Source organism: Tursiops truncatus, chromosome 19, assembly GCF_011762595.2.
Source record: "Tursiops truncatus isolate mTurTru1 chromosome 19, mTurTru1.mat.Y, whole genome shotgun sequence".
Classification (NCBI taxonomy): domain Eukaryota; kingdom Metazoa; phylum Chordata; class Mammalia; order Artiodactyla; family Delphinidae; genus Tursiops; species Tursiops truncatus.
In genome coordinates, this window is record NC_047052.1 from 2699911 (window position 1) to 2718813 (window position 18903).

Genomic DNA, 18903 nt, shown 5'->3' on the forward strand with positions numbered 1-18903 from the left:
TTACACCCATCATTAAATTTACTCCTTTCAACAGCTTGATGAGGCAGTTACTAACGTTGCCCCCATTTGTACAGGTGAGAGAGTTAAGGCACAGAAGGGTTAAGTCATTTTGCTGATGTCACACAGCAAGTCAGAGCAGAGCTGGGTTATTATTCTCTGTCTGGCGGGCTCACTCTTGACAAGGCTAACGTACCCCTCCCCACCTTCATCTGAACTTCAAATTACTGAATGGTAATGAGTCAATAAGACATTAATGAGAGGGGGTTTCCTCACTAGTAGGTGTGTCTAGAGAGACCTGTGGAACAGTAGAAGGTGGCCACTACCTGGGAAAGAACTGTGGTCCCAGGATGCTGGGGAGACAGGACATGTGTCATATTCACCTTGCACAGTATGAGGACCTGAGTCAGGCTTTAAACCTGGTGTTGTCCAAGGTGACATGGTCTTGTGGACAGCAGGGCGTCTTCCCCACTCTTCCCAGAGTGCCTGACCTTCGGCCGAGACACTTCCTTTGTGTCCCTTCCCTGGACTCCGGCTGGAGGACGCCCTCCCCAGCGTGTGGGACACACATTCTGGAAGAGTAACACGGCATCAGTTGCGCTCCTCGCACTAGCCAGGAAGGAGTAACTTTGTTTTAAATGCTCAGCAAATGGATACAAACTAGGTGCAGTCATCGCAGCCCCCAGCAACTCAGCAAGTCCTTTCCAGGCTCAGAGGTGAGAAGGCGGAGACTGTACGGCCAGGGCCAGGGCCCTCAGGAGCTAAATCCAGACTCCGCCCACCCAAGAGGCTCTCAGGCGAGGGTCTAGAACCACCTTCTCCCGGAAGCTTGCCAGACGGGAGAATCCAATCTCTGAGAATGCCAGGTGCAGCCGCCGGTATTGTCCCAGACATCCTGGTCTTGGCCCTTGGACGTCAACAGTGTGGTCCGGGCAGCTGCCACCAACTGGCCCCAGAGGCAGAGGCAGGACCCTCCACTGTGCTGGCTGTGCTCTGTTTGCCTCGGTCCCAGCCTGGTGCGTTCTCTACCCCTCTCTGCCCCAGCAGGCTGAGCCCTGTGGACTGTATCACCTGGGCTCCCTGTAGGCTGGACTCCTGTAGGCTGGACTCCTGGTGGGGTTTAGCCAATCAGAGGCATCAACGTGAGGCTGGAAGGCAGAAGAGGAGAGAAGTCGGGTCATTCTCCTCAGCTCCTGCCTGCACCAGCACTGCGGTCCCATCTACACTCACTCCACCTGCTCCCCTGTAAGTAGTCCCTCCAACCAGGTCTTTTCCAGTGGTTCATCTAAGTAGGTTTCTGTTTCCTGCTGGAACCCTGGTTCACGCCAATGGGAAGAGGAGGTTGAGACTGAATCTTTGCCCCAGTGCCTACCCTTTGCCCGCCCCTATCACTGCCAGGGTAAATAAAGACACCTGAGTTGATAATGTCCCCCCAACCCCCAGTACTTAGGATAGGCCCTCCCACCTCCCTCTCTCCAGCCACCTTCCAGGGGAAGAAGTGAATTTTCCACTTGGTCTCGTCTGCCCACCACAGTGTACACCCTGGGTTTGAATCCACATCTGGCCTATGAGCCACTTGTGTGGTTTTCCCAGGGCAGTTGGCAACTGGACGCCACTGGAAGAGACAGACCCTCCCAGTTGGGCCCAGGCCCCACCACTCCCTGTGGACCCCTCTAGGTCACTGTACAATCTATGGGATCTGTCTGACCCTGCAGAACCCCGAGTCTGGGGCGTCTGGATAAAGACAAGTGTAGACGAGAACTTGACACTTGGCTATTCAGGCATAAAAACTGCTTGAAATGTGGATAAAAAGAATTTTACTTTTCCAACAAACTCATGTTCTTCAATTTTAATAATAAACTTGGTTTATTATCATGTGGTTTTTTTTGTTTGTTTGTTTGTTTTTTTGCAGTACGCGGGCCTCTCACTGTTGTGGCCTCTCCCGTTGGGGAGCACAGGCTCCGGACGCGCAGGCTCGGTGGCCATGGCTCACGGGCCCAGCCGCTCCGCGGCATGTGGGATCTTCCCGGACCGGGGCACGAACCCGCGTCCTCTGCATCGGCAGGCGGACTCCCAACCACTGTGCCACCAGGGAAGCCTCTCATGTGTATTTTTGACTCGATGGAACAACCCCTGCATCATGGAAACAAGACCCCAGCCGCCATGAACATGGGAAGTACACCGAGTCGTGGCTCTCACATGGGTGCAGCCCGGGCGGATGGGCTCTGGCCTTCAGCTGTAACAATATCATCACATGTGGCTAATTCATTAACCCACACATGCATAGACGCTGACCACTCTTCACGAAATGGTAGAGACCATGGGGTGGGCCTCTTTCCAGAGAGATGCGGCTGTATTGGAAAATGGCAAGACACATCCTGTTCCAATTCTGGAAAACCTTATGGGGCGTGTAAGACCCAGGAGGCCATCAGCCTCCACAAGAGCCAGGTAACATCCATGAGCAGACAAAGCAAAAGGCCTCTTTGAAGCCCCTTGCAAAAGTTGGGAAGGTAAAGGTCTCAGGTGGGTATGTCTTCCAAGATTCTTTTGTAAAGTCCTTGTTAGTTTCACTATGATAGTGCAAAAAACTAAATTATTCCTTGTTCAAATTATATAGAAAAACAAAATCTTTCCCAAAGTACCAATACTTGTGTAAATCTAAAGGAATTCAGCACTTGATCTGAGTTTATCTGTCCCAGCTATGCAATGAAGGTGAATTTCTGACCATTTGTGTGTGTAGAACATATATACACACATGCATGTGTGTATATACATACACACATGTATACATATATGTACACATACACATTTATCGCTGCACATACACCTGCCATATCCCCTATTATGATCAGTGTACTCATAAGTGTGTGTGTATGTGTGTGTGTGTGTGTGTGTGTGTGTGTGTGTGTGTGTAATCAAGGCTTAAACCAACGATCATCTACAGGAACCAGAATCTGTTCCCTTTGTTTAGAGAACACTGAGGCATACTTCAGATTGCCAAAGAACAGAATGATTTGGTTGCTTTTAGTTTACTTGAAATCTAGGTGATTTTGTTTTTATTAAGAGTAGAAACCTTTCCTTGCTCTCATTGATCCGTAATTTGGAGCACATGACTAAACTGGAACATTAGAACAGCTGTTTGGATTGCTAAGTGCCACAGCCCCTCTCTCTCTCCAGTAGGAAGGAAAACACATGGAATTGTATAGAATCCATAGAAATGACCCCACTGTCCGTTTCTCTTTGCTTTCCTAAACCAGATGAATGTGGGGATTAGGTAACAGAATTCCTCTTTATGTATGTATAAACACCCTTACAAAGTAATACATACTCCTGCCTTTTTTTTCTTTGCCATAAAAATAATGTTTGTGGAACTTTTTGGAACTGTAACTCTAAGATAAATGACAGTATTTTTTAAAATGACAGTATTCGATTATTTGCTTCTCCAGAAAACAGGCATCATAACTTAACAAAACACACGAGATCTCAAATCAAACATAAAAAGAAAACATTAAAAATACATCCTACACAGCAGAATCTTCATCTTATTGCTGACATTCAGGCAGCATCCACCAGTCCTGGGGTTTTCAGCTCCTACCCTCCAGTCCATGTTTGTGTACCCTCCCTCGGAAGCCAGAGCCTCCAGAGACACTGTTGGGGTTCCGAGATATAATCCCAGGCTCCCCTTTCTTATTACACTGTTTGTTTATCCGCCCCCCCCCCCCCCCAGTAATCCATTGAACCAGTCACTGAGAGGTTAATGAAAAAACAACTTTATTCACAGAGGCTGAGACTTCGGGATAACAAAATATCGAATGACGGCCCTTCCACCACATTTTAAGTCAATCACAGTGATCCTGGATCTCAACAATAGGATCTCATCAAAGTTCTTCACATCAAGGACCCTGAAGCTCGGCCGCCAAAGTGTTCCCACCAGCCCAGGCAGAAAGCGGTCGTGGATGCACGTGTGGGTCGGTAGCACACGCCTTCAGGATGAATTCTCAGTAAGTCGGCTCTGTGCCTACTAGTTACTAAATTATTCTGCCTGTCCAAAATATCCAACATATTAACCAACAGGCTCTCCTGATGTAAAGTTTGTGTTCATTTTTATATGTCCTGGAAACTGCTCTAAAAAATGCAGAGACTGTCTCCACCTCCCTCCAAGAACTCACGGCTTATTGTGCTTTTCCCACATCAGATAAAATTAAAGTAACTTGGAGGTTCAGGAAATCAAGTTTCAGAACCACCAAAACAACCCAAAGAGAGATACCATAAGAGGTTAGATGCATTTCCCAAAAGTTTCAAGCTGTACCGGGCTGTGAAAAATCTCAATTTTCGTAACCAGATCTTTGTCTCAGCCCCCTGCCTTCCCGCCCACCCCTCACACCAGACTTCCAGTCACCTCCATAGGTGTTTATTTAGCTGCAAGCTCTGGGCCTGCCTGGTTGGGGCTTAGAGGGAGGAGCCAGTTGCAGTCGGCTGGGAAGCCTCCCACCAAGCCTCCTGTTCCTTGGGGTCCAGAGAGCCGCCTCCACAGACACCAGTGGGCTCCCTTACTCTTGCTGGCACTAACCCATCTCTCCCTCTACTCGCTTTCCGTGTGTTTGTTTCACCCAGCTCTTTTGATTAAAAGTAGTCCTTCACTACACAATTCTGGAAAATGTAGCAACGGTCAAGCCTAGATCTTGAAAAAAAAAACATGGAAGTGGAAAATCTTCCGCTGTCTTAGACATCTTCGCTCCCCCTCACACACTTCCGGTGTCTCCAAAAATCTTTCGACCCTTAAACAAAAAAGCAAAGAGATAGGAGGCTGGCTATTGCTGGTAACATGCGTTGGAGAACATGTGTATTGATTAACAAGCTATCATAATGCAACAAAATGCTAAATGATACAGAGCGCACTTTCGTAATAGAAGTTGTTAATACAGATGTTTTCAGAGGGCAATCCTTACGGTAAGAAGAATCAAGCATTTTAGCCAAAGAATATAGCATGTTCCTTTTACTATCTAGAAAGGAAAAGAGAAAAATTCTCCCTGGACTTCAGGGACAAACCCAGCTGTGAACACCCATCACCCCGACGAGCTCAAAGCCAAGGCCCAGGCCACAGTGACAACCGAGCCGGTGATGGTCAGACCGTGGCTCTCAGATAGGAAGGACCACACTGCGGCCATGTATCTGCCCTCGGGTTGTCTGCGCCCTCCCGTTCCCCAGACACGCAGGGCCTGTCTGGGTAGCCAGTGGGACCGACCTAAGGTCAAGGCATTTTCCTGCTCCCACAGTAGGAGGTCTGAGATGCCCAAGTCCCAGCGTGGGCAATGTCTTTTAAATCTCCGAAGCTGCTCCGGGTTCTGGGAAGGTCCGCCTTGCAGGAGGCAGGGGAGTGTGCCCATCCCTGCGCAGAGGTTGCTAATACTTCCCAGGAGTCGGCAGAGGAAATCATTTTTTAAAAAACACGCGACTTCTTCCTCCAGCGGTGGGAGTCCTGGTTGCTCACAAGAAGCTCAGACCAGGGCAGGGGAAAGATCAGGCACTGCTTGCTTTACTGGAAATGAAGCACCGTGTCGGGGAGCTGCAGAGGGAAATAGGAGAGGAAAGGGATCCCGAGCTGGTAAAAGCCGCCCTGGACGTGCGGGTCGAGCATCAGGGAAGCGTTGAAAGGTGGACGGAGGCCGGAGGAGGTGGCCAGAAGCGAGGCGCCCAGACAGCCGCCGGGCCCCTGCTTGGCGCCCCCCGGGAGCTCGCCCCCTCCAGCCGGCTTTTGCCCCTGCCGTCCCGCCAGGATGCTGTCTATGCTGAAGCTCTTGGACTTGTCCGAGCTCTTCGGAGAGCTGCGGGAGGCGGGGCGCGGAGGGGACCGCGAGCCATCCACCGTGCGCGCGGGCTGGCTGGCGGCCACGGCCGCTGCGCCCTGGAGCGCGTCGCCTGCGTCCCCAGAGGGCGACGCGGGCCTGGGCCAGTGGAGGGACGCCGGAGGAGAGGAGCCTTCCCGGAGGGGCGAGGGGCGCGCAGGCGCTCCCTCGTGGATGGGGGTCGCGGAGCGGGGGCGCGCTCCCCCTCTCCCCACCTCCGGCTGCGCTTCTGCGCCGCGCTCCTGCAGCTCGGCGCGGGCCCGCTTGGCCTCCGGGGCTCCGGGGCCCGGCTTGGGCTTCCTCTTCCGGCGCCGGTAGTTGCCATTCTCGAACATATCCAGGCAGCGAGGGTCCAGCGTCCAGTAGCTGCCCTTGCCGGGCCGTCCTTTCTCGCGGGGCACCTTGACGAAGCAGTCGTTGAGCGAGAGGTTGTGGCGGATGCTGTTCTGCCAGCCCTGTCGGTTATCCTGGTAGAAAGGGAAGCGGTCCATGATGAACTGGTAGATGCCGTTGAGTGTGACCCTCTGCTCAGGCGCATCCTGGATCGCCATGGCTATGAGCGCGATGTAGCTGTAGGGCGGCTTCTGGGGGGGCTCCACCCGGCCCGAGGCCGCCAGAGCGGCCGCGGGGGCGAAGGCCAGAGGCAGCCCGGGTCTCTCGGGGCCGTACAGATAGAGCATGGGAGAGGCGGCCAGAGCAGGCAGCCGGGGACTGAAGAGGTGGCTCATGGCGAGTGGGAGCCCGCGCTGCGCTCCGGCGTCGCAGGCGACCCAGGCGGCTTAGGGACTGTGCCCCGCGCCGCAAGGGCCCTCCAGGGGAGCCTGCCCTGCGCCTGCCTCCCGCTCTGCCGCTCTCCCCGGCGGCTCGGGGCTCTGTCCCTTCTTCATGGCTTTAAAAATGTTAAATAATTGTTGTAAGTTTGCTATTATATGTTGACTTAGCGCTGGAAAATAAATTGTCTATGATAAACAGTCGCTGTGTTCTCAGCCCACCCACATTAATTAAAATTTCATTGCTGAAAAACTCCAAGCTTTTCCCTCCACGTGTCTTTTTGATACCAGCCAATCGGTTTCGGGGTTATTCCTTCATTTGTTTATAGAATTAGTCTGTTGATAAGTCCGCCCACCCAAGTTGAATCAAGCTGTGTTTATTTGGAAAAATTTCCGGGCACCCAATATATAAACGCACTGATCTGATGTTTGAAATATCACGTCCACCCCTTGACGCTGTAAGCACACACAGTCAGTGAGGCAGGATGTGGATAGCGGTGGCTCAGAGCGGGGTCTGCCAGGCCAGGAAGGAGAGGTGCGGGGGGAGGGGCGCAGGGGTGAGTTTTACCTCTGGCCTGGGGGAGCCCCGAAGTCCCATGGCCTCCCACAAAAGATCTTTTCTTCTCCCAGGCTTAGTAGGAAATGTAGAGATGACACAGTCTCATAAAATGCCTTCTGAGGTCTTTTAAGAGCTCTTAGATATTTTGGCGGGGGAGAGGAGATAGACGGGAGTCTGATTAGAAGAGGATGCAGCCCTCCTTGGAGAGATCCTTGGGATGCCCCAGAGGAGCTGGGGGGTGGAGGCGTACTCCCTGGGGGCCTAGCATCCCGAACGGGGCAAACCTCGGGGCTCCCTGGGGACCTGGGGAAGAGGACTCCAGGAGCCCAGTTTCTCCCGAAGCCAGTGGCACAGGGCACTGAGAGTTGGAGAGGGCGTGCAGTACCGGGTCCATAGCTTAGTTGGGGAGGTTTCAAAGTAAACCCTTTTGGAGAGCTGAGGGGGAGAGACTAAGATCTTTCTGATGGGCCTGAGATTGCGAGGAGGAGCACCATAAAAGGGGAACTTGGCAGCTGGTGCAGCAGAGCTGGTATTTGTGAATGCGGGTCTCTTGCTTTATATTCTGTGCTTTCCTGTTTATAACAAGGAGGGGGTTATAACAACTTTACAAGTGCACGCAGCTGGCCCGTGATTACATTAAGCGTTTGGGAAGCCTGCTCGCTCTCCCGCCGCTCCCCTCCCCACTCACCCTGGGGTGTAAGCACTCCCCACCCGGTCTCATTTTACATTTAGCCACGTCCCGGTTTGAATCAAAAGGCCTGAATGATGCTGACTTAGAAGGAGGTGTCTCCCCCTACTCCACCGCCTTGGAGGGGTGGCACGTAACGTGACTAGTGCCTGTTTTACGATCTTTGCTGAATATATTTTAAAAGAAAGAAAGAAAAAGCTTGGGATAACTGAATTAACGTTTCTTGAGTCAACCGTGTGGATGCCAAAGAGAAGGCAGAGGAGTGAGGACGGCAGGTGAGGGTTGTAACGGCCCTCGAGGCTCCACGGCAATTGGGAAGACACGCACTAAACCTGCGTTAATGAGGGAGGGGCCTGTCTGCTGCTGCTGTCACAGAGAGGCGACCCTATGCTGGGGACCGGCTGCCACTGCTCAGGTCACCCCTGAACACGGAAAAGCAGGGAGAATCCCACTCTGAAATGCGGAATCCAGAAAGTAACCCATGTGTTTGGGGGTTCCGAATAGACTACAGGGGACCCGGTACGTTTGAAATACCAAAAAGGAAGTCACGGTCAGGGTCGAAAAACCGGTTTGGGGGCAGGCGGGGCTTGAGGGACAGCCAGGTCAGGCCCTGGGACACAACCAGGCCTCCGTCCCCAGCGCTGCAATTCTAACTTATGCCCAGTGTCCCGCCTGGCCTGGTCCCGGCTTTGGTCTTGAGGATGGCCCTCTAGCCAAGAGGGGGCGGGGCGCTACCTTCTCTCTGGATCCCTGGCTTTCCTCGGAGCCCCCCTTTCAACCCTGGGATGGAAAAACAACCTCAATGTCGGCGCTTTTGCAACGCACGGGTACCACAGTCCCCGGAGTCACCCAACCCCTCCAGACCAGAGCGCCCCCTGCAAGCTCAAGTTTGGATCTAGCCTCGGTGCCGGCTCGAACAGACCCAGAGCCAGACCCAGAGCAAGAGACAAACCGGTGTTACTGCGCGGAGCCCCCACCTCCGCTCCCGGAGCCCTTCCTGGAGTTTCCCAGGCACCCAAAGTCCAGCACGTACATCCTTGCCTTTCCGGAAAGGCGCGCCACCGCAGCGCTCCTTCTAAACTCTAAGGCAAATCGGAGCTTGAATTCGTACAATAATAAACACCGCCCAATTTGGGCATGGGCGGGACGCAGGCGGAGACACGCGCAGCTGGTGGGCAGGGCACTGACAGTAAAGAAAAAACAACCCCAGTTCTAGTCGCGGTCTGGAGAGGCGAGCCCCACGTGCTTGCAGCAGTTAGCAACCTCTCTGAGAGGTTTCAGCCGCAGGACTCCGGCAGGGCTCCCTAACCCGGCTCCGGCAGGGGGAAGAATCCTGGGCTCCCAGGTGAAGTGTGTAACTTGAGCTTAGGAGGGGACGCTGCAGGAAGGAGCCCCGCGCTGCGGCTTATTTCCGGGGAGCGCAGGGAACAAGCACCGAGTGTCCGAGTGTGGATGCGCCCTCGTGCGGAAGCTCTGTCGGGTGAGGACCTATCGGAGGCTCGGTGGGGGGACCAGCTGAGCCTAGGAGACAGCCGGGCAGACTGGGTGACTCAGAGAGCCAGATGGAGACGCCGAAAGTTCCCTGCAGGTTCATAGGTCTTCACATCCCAGAAAAGCACATTCATCTCTGAAGGCAGTGGGAGTGCGTCTTCCAGATTGCACGAAAGCCCTGAAATCATGCTTCCGGAAGGACCGTGGCAGTTCCAGCTCTGGGGCCCAAGCACAAATTGGGTTCAGTGTGGGATGAGGGCAGAAAGTACCATTCCCAGCCCCCTGGCAGAAAGCCTGCTCCTTGGGCAGGCCAGGCACTAGCCTGGACCAAAGAGGCCTCACAATAAAAGTCTTCGGAGGAGAGACAGGAGTTCCTCCCATGCCCCGCTCCCATCTACCCTTCTTCTGCTTCACCGGTAAATAAAGAGCAGACATTCAAGCTAACGATGATCTGCGCCATATTCCCAAATATCTGCCTCACTTTTCTACGTGTGAAGATAGTTAACGAATTGTATATATATTTGAATGAATGAATGATTCATTCATTCAGTTGAATGAACGAATGATTCTACCATATGTTTGAGAAGAGTGAGGATGGAAGGATGCAAGGTCACCTTAATGACAAAATGTGGGCGAGGATGATGATAATAAGGGTAATACGAATAACTAACTATGTCTTGAACACTACTGTGTGCTGGCACCGTTCTAAGTGCTTTCCTTGTATTGTTACTCCATCCTCACAGTAACCCTAAGAAACAGAAACATTTATCGTTCCCATTCTGCAGATCAGGCAACTGAGGCCAGGAAGTTAACTCACCTCAGGTCTCCTAGGAGGAAGTGTTCCAAACACAGGAAGACAATCGCATTATAATAGCTACTGTGTGTGGTTCTTGAGAACCCTGGCAGCATCTATGGAAGATGCGAGGGTGGATTCACCCATTTTACAGATGGTGAAACTGAGGCCGGGCACGGAACACCGGAAAACAACGGAGGTAGTAAACGGAACAGGGATTGGAACCCACACGGTGTCCTCCAAAGGGGGATTCTCTGAGGTCTGACACCCTCAGGTGAGCACAGAAGCTGAGTAATGTGTGTCTGGAGTAATCAAAGGGCAAGGGGACCCTCTGGAGAGGAGGGATGAGTGCCCCACCTCCAGAGCTGGGAGATTTGGGGCATTGTAAGTAGGAGACCCAGAGTCCTCACATCCTGCCAAAACCCAGGACACCCTCTCCTTCCCTACCCTCCTCTTCCACTTTGAAGGAATCTTAGAGCAGTGTCTTCTGCTTCTCTCAGGGGAAGTGAGCCATAAAGGTAATGGTTGGCCAGTCAGCTGATGCTGATTGAAGCCCAGAGAAAAGGGGCAGTTAGGGCCCGGGCACCACCCTGCCCAAGCACATCAGCATTTAGCCTGATATATGCAGTTAAGTGAGACCAAAGAATCCTTGCTCTTCTGTTATCCAGGTAAATCCTAATAGCTAGCAGCCCTTACCATGGACTGGATGTTATCGAAGCACGTTCCCCACGGGTGTTGGGTTCCTTAATCCTCACGATAACCCTATTTGATGATCCTGTTATTTTTTCAGTTGAGAAATGGGCTCAGAGAGCTTGAGGTAGCATGCCCCAGGCCACGGGCACCCTCAGTCGGCCTGTGCGCGGTAGGGCCCGAGGTGGTGCCTGTGGATTTGGCTTAGAGAGAAAATCTCCATCGGGGAACCCACCTGGAAAAATAACATGAGGGCAGAGAGAGCGCCCAGAGGGGCTGCTGGAAAGGGAAGGTCCAGGATCAAGGGCCACCGAGCCTCCGTGAGGTCAGAACGGCCTCCCTGGCCTCCATGACCTCCCAGCCTGGGTGGGCCTATGGAGTGAGCACAAAGCCCTCCCCGGGCTCCCCAACTCCATTCCCTTAAAGGGACCATCAATGCCAGCAAGTCCATCGAGCTGTCCACCCACCCCCTTCCCCTGTTCCAGCCTTCACACACTCACAGCCCCAGCATAAAGTCCCCACGGACCTGACCCAGGAAGAAACGCAGCGCCAGAGAGGCACCTTCAAGAATCCACCTCTACCCAAGCTATGTCTGTCTGCTTCTGCTGCAGAACAGAAACGTTGCAAAAGCCAGAGAGGGAAAGGCTTGCATAAGTGGAGGCGGTGGCGTCTTCCCAGGTGCAGCCGCGGCTGCCCAGCCTTCCCAACTCCCTGAAACTTTCCACCCCCTTCCCTACATGCCTATGTCAAAAAGCAAACATTTCAAATGCCTTGGTGAGCTGAGGCCGGGCAAAGAAGGAGGCAGGCAGGCAATGCTTCTCAGCGTTTGGGAAAGCATTTCAAGTATGTGGTGCTAACAGGCACTGGGGGGTGGCTCTGACCAGGGGGTCCCGCTGGCCTGGAGTCTGCCCCCCACTCCCCAGCCACCCCTGGCCTGGCTGCACCCAAAGGCGGCCCTACTCTCCACTCATCCACTCCCACCACGCCCTGACCGACCGGCACGAGCACGTGGTCCCGAGGACGCAGGCACACATCCCCTGAGACGCCCGCCCGGTGCGGGCTCGCAGACCCCAGTGCATTCTACTTATTCGTCACGGGAGTCTCTTCTCGGTGTCACTCTCTCCACTCACCTCAGCTTTATGGTTATCAATAAATCTCCATTGGCCAACCTGGCCCAACACCCCCGTCCAGATTTCTGGATTGGGGCTGGGGCTGAGGATGGAGGAGGCGAGTCCTCGGCTACTGGGGACCTGGGAGCTCCGCTCTGTGCTTTGAGTGAAGCTCACAAGCCTCTCCCAGGCCCAGAGGTGATCCCACCCACCCCCCAGGCAGTCTTGGGGTAAAGGGCAGGAGATGGACCTGGGAAGATTTATGAGCCAAATGCTGAAGTTCCCAGGACCCTGCATGTTCTTCTCCCACTAACTTCTGATATTCACTTCTTGCGAGCAGAGCAGGGGAGTGGGGATAAGCGAGGGCCCATCGCAGGAGCCGGCGATGCAGGAAAAAACATGCCCGCTGCCCTGAAATGCCCTTGCACTCACCTGCTCATTTTAGATGAGAAGGTCAAGGCGAGGGAGGGAAGGACTTTGTTCACACAGCGAGATGTGGTCCTCTAACCCCTAGCCCACTGCTCCAGCAACTCGAGGATGCGTGGCGCTACCGATTTTGGCGTCCTCGAGGACAAGCCACTTGAACCAGAGCAGTGAGGGCTGCCGGGCCACAGACCCAAGACTGGCCGTGGGAGAAGCCCAACTTTCGGCCTCTCTCCCTGAAAGCAGTGAGCCTGGGTGTCTCTCCGAGTCTTACAAGAAGCATGGCTCCTCCAGTTGCGGCCTCTCCAGGGCTAAGAACAACGTGCAGGATGCCCAAAGGCCACTGGGTCTCTTTGGCGGCCTTTATCTGTCAAAACTGGACCCTGGTTAGAGACACAGTCCACCCAGCCAAGGCCAGTCGGGGACGCAGGGTTATCTCTGTGGGAAACGGCCTCTGTTGTAGTGGTCGGGTCACTTCCATTTTATTTGCTGTATCTTTGAGACCTGCCCGGCTGTATCTTACTGGGTCAGGAAGAAACGTGGTTATCAGACGCAGCTTCACGCAAACTGCGTTCGGTGGACCACAGAGCCGCCTTAGCAAGGAGTCCCGGCAGACCTCAATCCGGCCCTTCCAGCCCCGACCTCCTTTCCCCTTTTCCTGAAAGGCCCTGGGCCTCCCGAGGAGAGCGGCGGAGGAAGGAGCGGCGAGCGGATGGAGACGTGGAGCCGGGACGCCCCGCGCAGTCTCTGCGCGACGGGGGCAGACGCGTAGGGTGGCGCGAAGACCAGCAAGGGAGCCGGCGGCGCCTGGCCTCCGCGCTCAGTCCCGGCGTCCGGTCTTTCCCACTCCGCGGAGCAACGGACGCCCCAGGCCACTGAGTCCCGAAGCTTCTCGGGCTGCTGCAGGCCGGGACTGAGACTGGCTCCGAGCGCAGGGCCTCCCCCCCGCACCGCCCACCCCACACGCGGCCGGCCTCCAGGCGCTTCCCGCACTCCCGGCCTCCTCGGCCCAGGGCCTGACTCGCTTCCATTCTGCCGCCTCCACAGGCCTGGATAACTCCTCCAACAGTCCCCAGGTGGCCACGTTCCCCGGGGAATGGAAGGGCCCCTCGCCGTGGCCTCCGTGAGCTACCCGCTCAGGTGAGCGGCCCACGCACAGCGGGGACTTCTTTAAGAGGCTTTCCCAAAGGTAGGAGACCCCAGCGCGGTGTCAAGGGCAGATCAGATCTCTGACCCCGTGGTTCCATTTCTCTCTCCACTGTTTTCCATGTGTCTCTGAGACCTCCTCTGAGTTCTAAATCTTAAGGTGAGGGCAGGCTTTCAGGGAGGACTCTGAAATATCTGGGGAAGCAGAAAGCCAGCTAGAACACTCTCCTCGAGGGGAGCAAAGTGAAACCCCAGTGCCCGAGTCCGCAGTGAGCGATCTGCAGCCTCATTCTGCAGCTCAGAGAATGGTCTCAGGGGTCTCTCCCTCCCTCTCTCTGGTGCATCCCACTCCACTGAGCACCAAGGACCCGGGGGCTCACCAGTCCTACGGTCATGAAAAGGAATAAAATGCAATCTTTAAGTCTTAGCCAGGTGCCACCTCTGGGGCCACAGATTGAAAGAAGCTGTGTTGCACATATGGGGGAAATTATTATGCTCAAACCTCCCCCAATTCGATTTCAGCATAACACAGAGACAAAATGCCGTGTTAAAAACAACATAACGCCCAGGTTACATTCAAGGCTACTGCATCCAGCAAGATCACCTTCTGGAAAATCATCATCTCCTGAAGTGGTAAGTTCACAGGAGCTGCACTCTAGGCAAGGTACAGAGTGCCTTCTCACCTGCTGGGCTGGGAAACTCATTCCCAACTTGGAGCTCTGGACCCCAAAGTCACACACAGAGACCAAGAGGGGAGTTGCGTGTTTTGGTCAGTGAAACACATAGTAACGCCATGCCCCCTCCCCTGCGCAGCCGCACCTCACACAGGCTGCGTGGCTATTTAAAATTTGAAGGACAAGGTATCAAAATTGAAAAGAAAAATAATCTATTATTTAAAGTCCTGGAAAAGTTGACAAATTTAAAACTCTAAAAGCACTGTAAATTATTTTTGAAGTGCGACGAGGCTTTAAAATTTTTCACTGCAGTAGGGTAAACATTTAGAAATCAAATCCAGAAGTGAAGAGGTCAAAGATTCACCTCTGATCTGGTCACCGCCAGGGATGGTCATTAAATGGTACAGAATCAATCCCCTTTGGATTTCCGCCATCCGGGTTCAAATTCTTTTCTGGAGAACTATTAAAGTGGGGAAGGAAGTCCGTATTTTAGGAAACTGAGGAAAAGCAGGACTCCCCCTGGTTTGTTGTCAGCGAATGGAAAATGTTTATCCTCCTCTCCCTCACCTCCTAAATTGGAGATGGCTGGACACTGGGATGGAATGGCACTGTTTGTTTTGACTATTGGCATGTCTTTCTGCGTTTAACAAAATGCATTACAGCAAATGTCATTACGGCTCACAGCCCTTCAGGCAGCAACGTCCAAGCAGGACTGTTTCTTGATTGCCTCAGTCAGGGTGGGATTCTGAACTAATCGAAAGCCTTTTGTGACACTGGCGGGACAACAGGGGAGTCCCCCCAGTCTTCTGTGATCATCTGTAGATGTCTATACATTTACCCACCTGTGTAACAAAAATAATCAAAACAGGTGGATTTGTGAACACACCTGGTTTTTAAAAATTCGAGCATACAAACACACTGTCCGGACTTTGGGCAGAAAAACAACATGGGTTTATTTTAAGGCAAGTACAACAATTAAGACCACATAAGACAAACACAGGTCAAGTTAAATTTTTAGTGTTTTTTTTTTTTCTTTTAGGAATGCTGGGGGAGGAATCTACTATACAACACCATCACACTTTGTAAATAAAAAGTATCAGATACTTGACTTTATCCGCCAACAACAACAAAAAATAAATTATTTTCTTGTTTTGTAAAAGACCTACAACTGGGAGAAGAATTATATCTCATAATTGTACAGGGGGGGAACCCCGCATAGGTTTCTTGAATTTTCACTTTGGCAGTTAGAAATGGTCGGGCAAGATGAGAAATTATCCAGTGAACTCAACTTTAAATATTATATTAATGGCTCTGAAAAACAACAAAAAAACAGCCTGATTACAAATCCACACATTTGTACAGCACGGTTAGAGAAATTTAAAATTACACACAGCACATACATAATCTATAGAGACCCCCATAGACCTATGGGGGTCTCTACAGAGAATCATTACTGGATCGCTATGGGATTTGGTCCATAAGTTATAATTTTTGAAACCCCGAGTGGAGCAGTGAGCACAGCCATCCTGGAAGGGGAGGGGGATTTTAAAATCATTATTCATTTCGTTGGGCCGCGTCCCTGTACTGGGGCCTCTTGGGATCTCAGAAACGGGGCGGCGAATTAAAGTTACCTGCAGCTTCGCAGAGGGCTGAGGCTGGCGCGCGCGCTCTGTGCTCCCGGGTCTGCGGAAAAAGCGGTGGGCAAGTTTGGGTTCTTTTTGCGTCTCCGCAGCCTGAACTGTTTGAGAGGGTCGCGTCTGGGAGGCGAAGCCAGAGCGGGCCAGGGCAGAGGAGGGCCGGGGCAGGTCAGTATTTCGTGCAGTCATAGGAATATGGAGCTGCGTGGCGGTAGAGAGAAGGCGTAGATCTGTAGGGCAGCTGACAGCTCGCGTTGCTGCTCACCTGGGGTTCCCCGAGGGTCGAGTTCTCAATCCCCAGCCGGTGGGAGTTGAACATCTCCCTGACGTTAGGGAAAGTCTGCTGCTGGGCTGCGAACGTGTGGCCGGAGAGGTGGTTGAGGTCCCCGCTGTGGTTCAGATACCAGGACGCCGCCTGGGCCGCGGCGGCCCCGGGCTGCGGCGCCGGCTGGGGCTGGGGAGCCGGCGGGGGCGGCGGCGCCTGCGGGTGGTGGTGGCCGTGATGCTGGTGGTGATGGCCGGCGGCGGCGAGCGCGCCCTCCTGGCCGGCGGCGAGGTTGAGGGCGCTCAGGGGCGATGTGGGGCCGCTCGGGTGGTCCGAGAGGGCCTCGTCCAGCGCGGGCGGGACGCACATGTGCGCCGGCCGCTCGGCCCCGGTGTACAGGCTCATGGCGCGCATGCTGCACTGGTAGCCCCCGGCGCCCGCAGCCTCCAGGCCCTGCGCGCACGGCTGGCCGTAGGCAGCGGGCGGCGCAGCGGCGTAGGGCAGAGCCAGCGGCGGCACCACCAGGCCCGCGCGCCCGGCCGCGGGGCTCAGCTCGCCGCCCGGCGGCGACGTTCGCAGCGTCATGATATTCTCCACGCTGAAGCCGGGCAGCCCGTTGGGCGCGCCTGCGTGGTGCTCCGGCAGCGAGCCGTCGGGGGAGCCGGCGGGCGTAGAGGCCGCGCTGCGTGGGCTGCCCTGCAGCGCACTCTCGGGGCTCAGCGTCTCCACCTTGGTGATGACCGGCAGCGCCGGCGACGCCGCCTCGCTCTTGATCACCACCTTCTTCTCGGCCTCCTTGGGGGCGTCCGCTAGTGGGGGGGCGGCCGGGGCGCCCTTGGACGCCGCCGGGGGCGGCTCCTTGAGGTGGGCCCGCTCCTCCTTCTCCTTGGGCACGTCCTTCTTCTTGAAGCGCCGCCGGCGCCGCAGGAAGCTGCCGTTCTCGAACATGTTGTAGGAGTCCGGGTCCAGGGTCCAGTAGCTGCCCTTGCCAGGTTTCTTGTCGTCGCGGGGGACCTTGACGAAGCACTCGTTGAGCGAGAGGTTGTGGCGGATGCTGTTCTGCCAGCCCTGCTTGTTCTCCCGGTAGAAGGGAAAGCGATCCATGATGAACTGGTAGATGCCGTTCAGGGTGATCTTCTTCTCGGGCGCGTTCTGGATCGCCATGGTTATGAGCGCGATGTAGCTGTAGGGCGGCTTCACGAGGTCCTTGGGCGCCGCGGGCTGGTGGTGGTGGTAGGGCGCGTAGGAGCGGCCCATGCCCGCGCCGTACTGCTCCGGGTGCCCCGAGTAGACACCCATGGGGCTGGCCATGCCTCCGTAGCTGCCCGCCGCCCGGTAGTAATTCTGCTCGCTCAAGTAGGGCACCACTCCCAGGGCGTTGGGGTCGGACACAGAGTAGCGCGCCTGCATGCTGCGTCCGAGACGGCTAGCCACCGCCTGCGCGCACGGACCGCGAGGAAGGCCCTACGAGAGCGAGCGCGAGCGAGAGAGCGCGAGAGGGAGGAAGGGAGCCGGCGGGGGGGAGCCCCGGGCGCCTAGAAGCCTCAGGGGTGAGCTGGAGGAGGCGCCGGGAAGGGGCGCCCGCCTTTGGGCCGGGAAGGGCGCTCTCTTTCAGCGGACCGGGCGGAGCAGCATCCTGGAGGGCGCGCCCGGGCGAACGCAGCGCCGGCCCCCGCTCGCTCGCCCGCTCGCTCTCGGGACTCGGCGGGTGGCAGCCCCGGCGGGCGGCCGGGGACGGAGCGGAGACGCCGCGCGCGCGGTGGACCGAGGCTGGCCCCTCGGTCCGCGTCAGGAAGGGGAAGGCGGCTCTCCAAGCCCCCCCAGCAAATCGGCAGCCCTGAGGGTCGGAGAGCCGGGGTCCAGAGTGCTACCCTGACGAGCCCGGAAAAAGAGGCGAAGTCCCTTTTAGGGAATGGGAAAAGTTTCAAAAGTCTTCTTGCTGAAAGCGAGTTTTTACTTTCCTCCAGCCACGCCCCCTCCGGGAACTTTGGACCAATAACCCGGCCGCTCTGGGGACTTGGCACCAATCAGGACGAGGAGCGCCGGAATCCGTCGGCTCTAAGACCCAGCCGCGCAAAACCAGACTTCTGCAGCTCAGTCTTAACTTGAAAAGATTTTTTAAAAAGTTATATCTTATTAAAATTTATTTTATTATCACATTTTGGTTAATGGGCCCACGTGCCCAGAGCAAAAGAAAAAAACAAAAAAACCCCGACGCTCCTTCGCAGATAAAAGTCAGTTTGAGATATAAAATCGAATTGATTAATGTAGTCCAGTATCTCCCCAAAGACCTTGTAAGTAGCAAAGAACCTGGGACTATTTTTCTTATTAATGAGTGATGAGGCAAATAATTAGATTTCCTAATTATCGGGGTCCAGGTGTAATGGCTTCCAAGTAAACGTGCTGGACTGGAATGGAGGAGCCTCCGCTGTATGTTGTCATTATTTAAGCAAATAATTAACAATCAACGGGAAGTTTCCAGGTTCAGGGCAGTCAAGAATAACCTATAAAGGTTTTAGAGGCAAATTATAGAAACCGAGTGCCCTTCACCCCAACCTGAGGAGGCAGGCCGAGGCGTCTATAGGGGAAAGGCGAAGTGGGGAAAGTAGCGACATCTTGACGATATAATCCTCTAAATTCGCCGTGGATTCAGTAAATCATCCACGACATCGGGAGCCGTTTTGTGGGGTTTGGGGAAGAGAGTGAAATAATTCTGTTCATTTCCCCCTTTCCCTTCCCGCGTAGACGCTTGCAGCCCACCAACTCCAGCTTCGCAGCGTGTCTCCCTTTTCCCAGAGATAAATTCCCTTTTGAC

At 54.6% G+C, this 18903-nt stretch overlaps 2 protein-coding genes across 6 annotated transcripts; both read right to left on the bottom strand.

Moving 5' to 3' along the window:
- Positions 1-1010: 1010 nt before the first annotated feature.
- On the bottom strand, positions 1011-18328 carry FOXC2 (forkhead box C2). Of its 5 annotated transcripts, none has more exons than XM_073796379.1 (3): positions 16089-18328; positions 15818-15869; positions 1011-1145 (listed from the first exon to the last, which is right to left on the bottom strand). In XM_073796379.1, exons 1-3 carry the CDS (start codon positions 17496-17498, stop codon positions 1135-1137), a joined length of 1473 nt encoding a protein of 490 aa, XP_073652480.1. In that variant the 5' UTR covers positions 17499-18328; the 3' UTR covers positions 1011-1134. The 5 variants fall into 5 exon arrangements, 3 of the variants coding, with proteins under 3 accessions (XP_073652480.1, XP_073652479.1, XP_073652478.1); XM_073796378.1 differs by lacking the exon at positions 1011-1145 and adding an exon at positions 15098-15497; XR_012328128.1 differs by having other exon boundaries at positions 1075-1145; positions 15818-18328.
- FOXL1 (forkhead box L1) lies at positions 5351-6707 on the bottom strand. The gene has a single exon (XM_004312095.3). It carries the CDS (start codon positions 6569-6571, stop codon positions 5534-5536), a length of 1038 nt encoding a protein of 345 aa, XP_004312143.1. The 5' UTR covers positions 6572-6707; the 3' UTR covers positions 5351-5533.
- Positions 18329-18903: the final 575 nt, after the last annotated feature.

Excerpts from the sequence above, each read along its gene's own strand:
- FOXL1 (XM_004312095.3), bottom strand. The coding sequence starts at position 6,571 with ATGAGCCACCTCTTCAGTCCCCGGCTGCCTGCTCTGGCCGCCTCTCCC.
- FOXC2 (XM_073796377.1), bottom strand. The coding sequence starts at position 17,498 with ATGCAGGCGCGCTACTCTGTGTCCGACCCCAACGCCCTGGGAGTGGTG. Across the intron at positions 15,870-16,088 it reads CGACCCTCGGGGAACCCCAG|ACCCGGGAGCACAGAGCGCG; the intron begins GTGAGCAGCAAC and ends CTTTTTCCGCAG.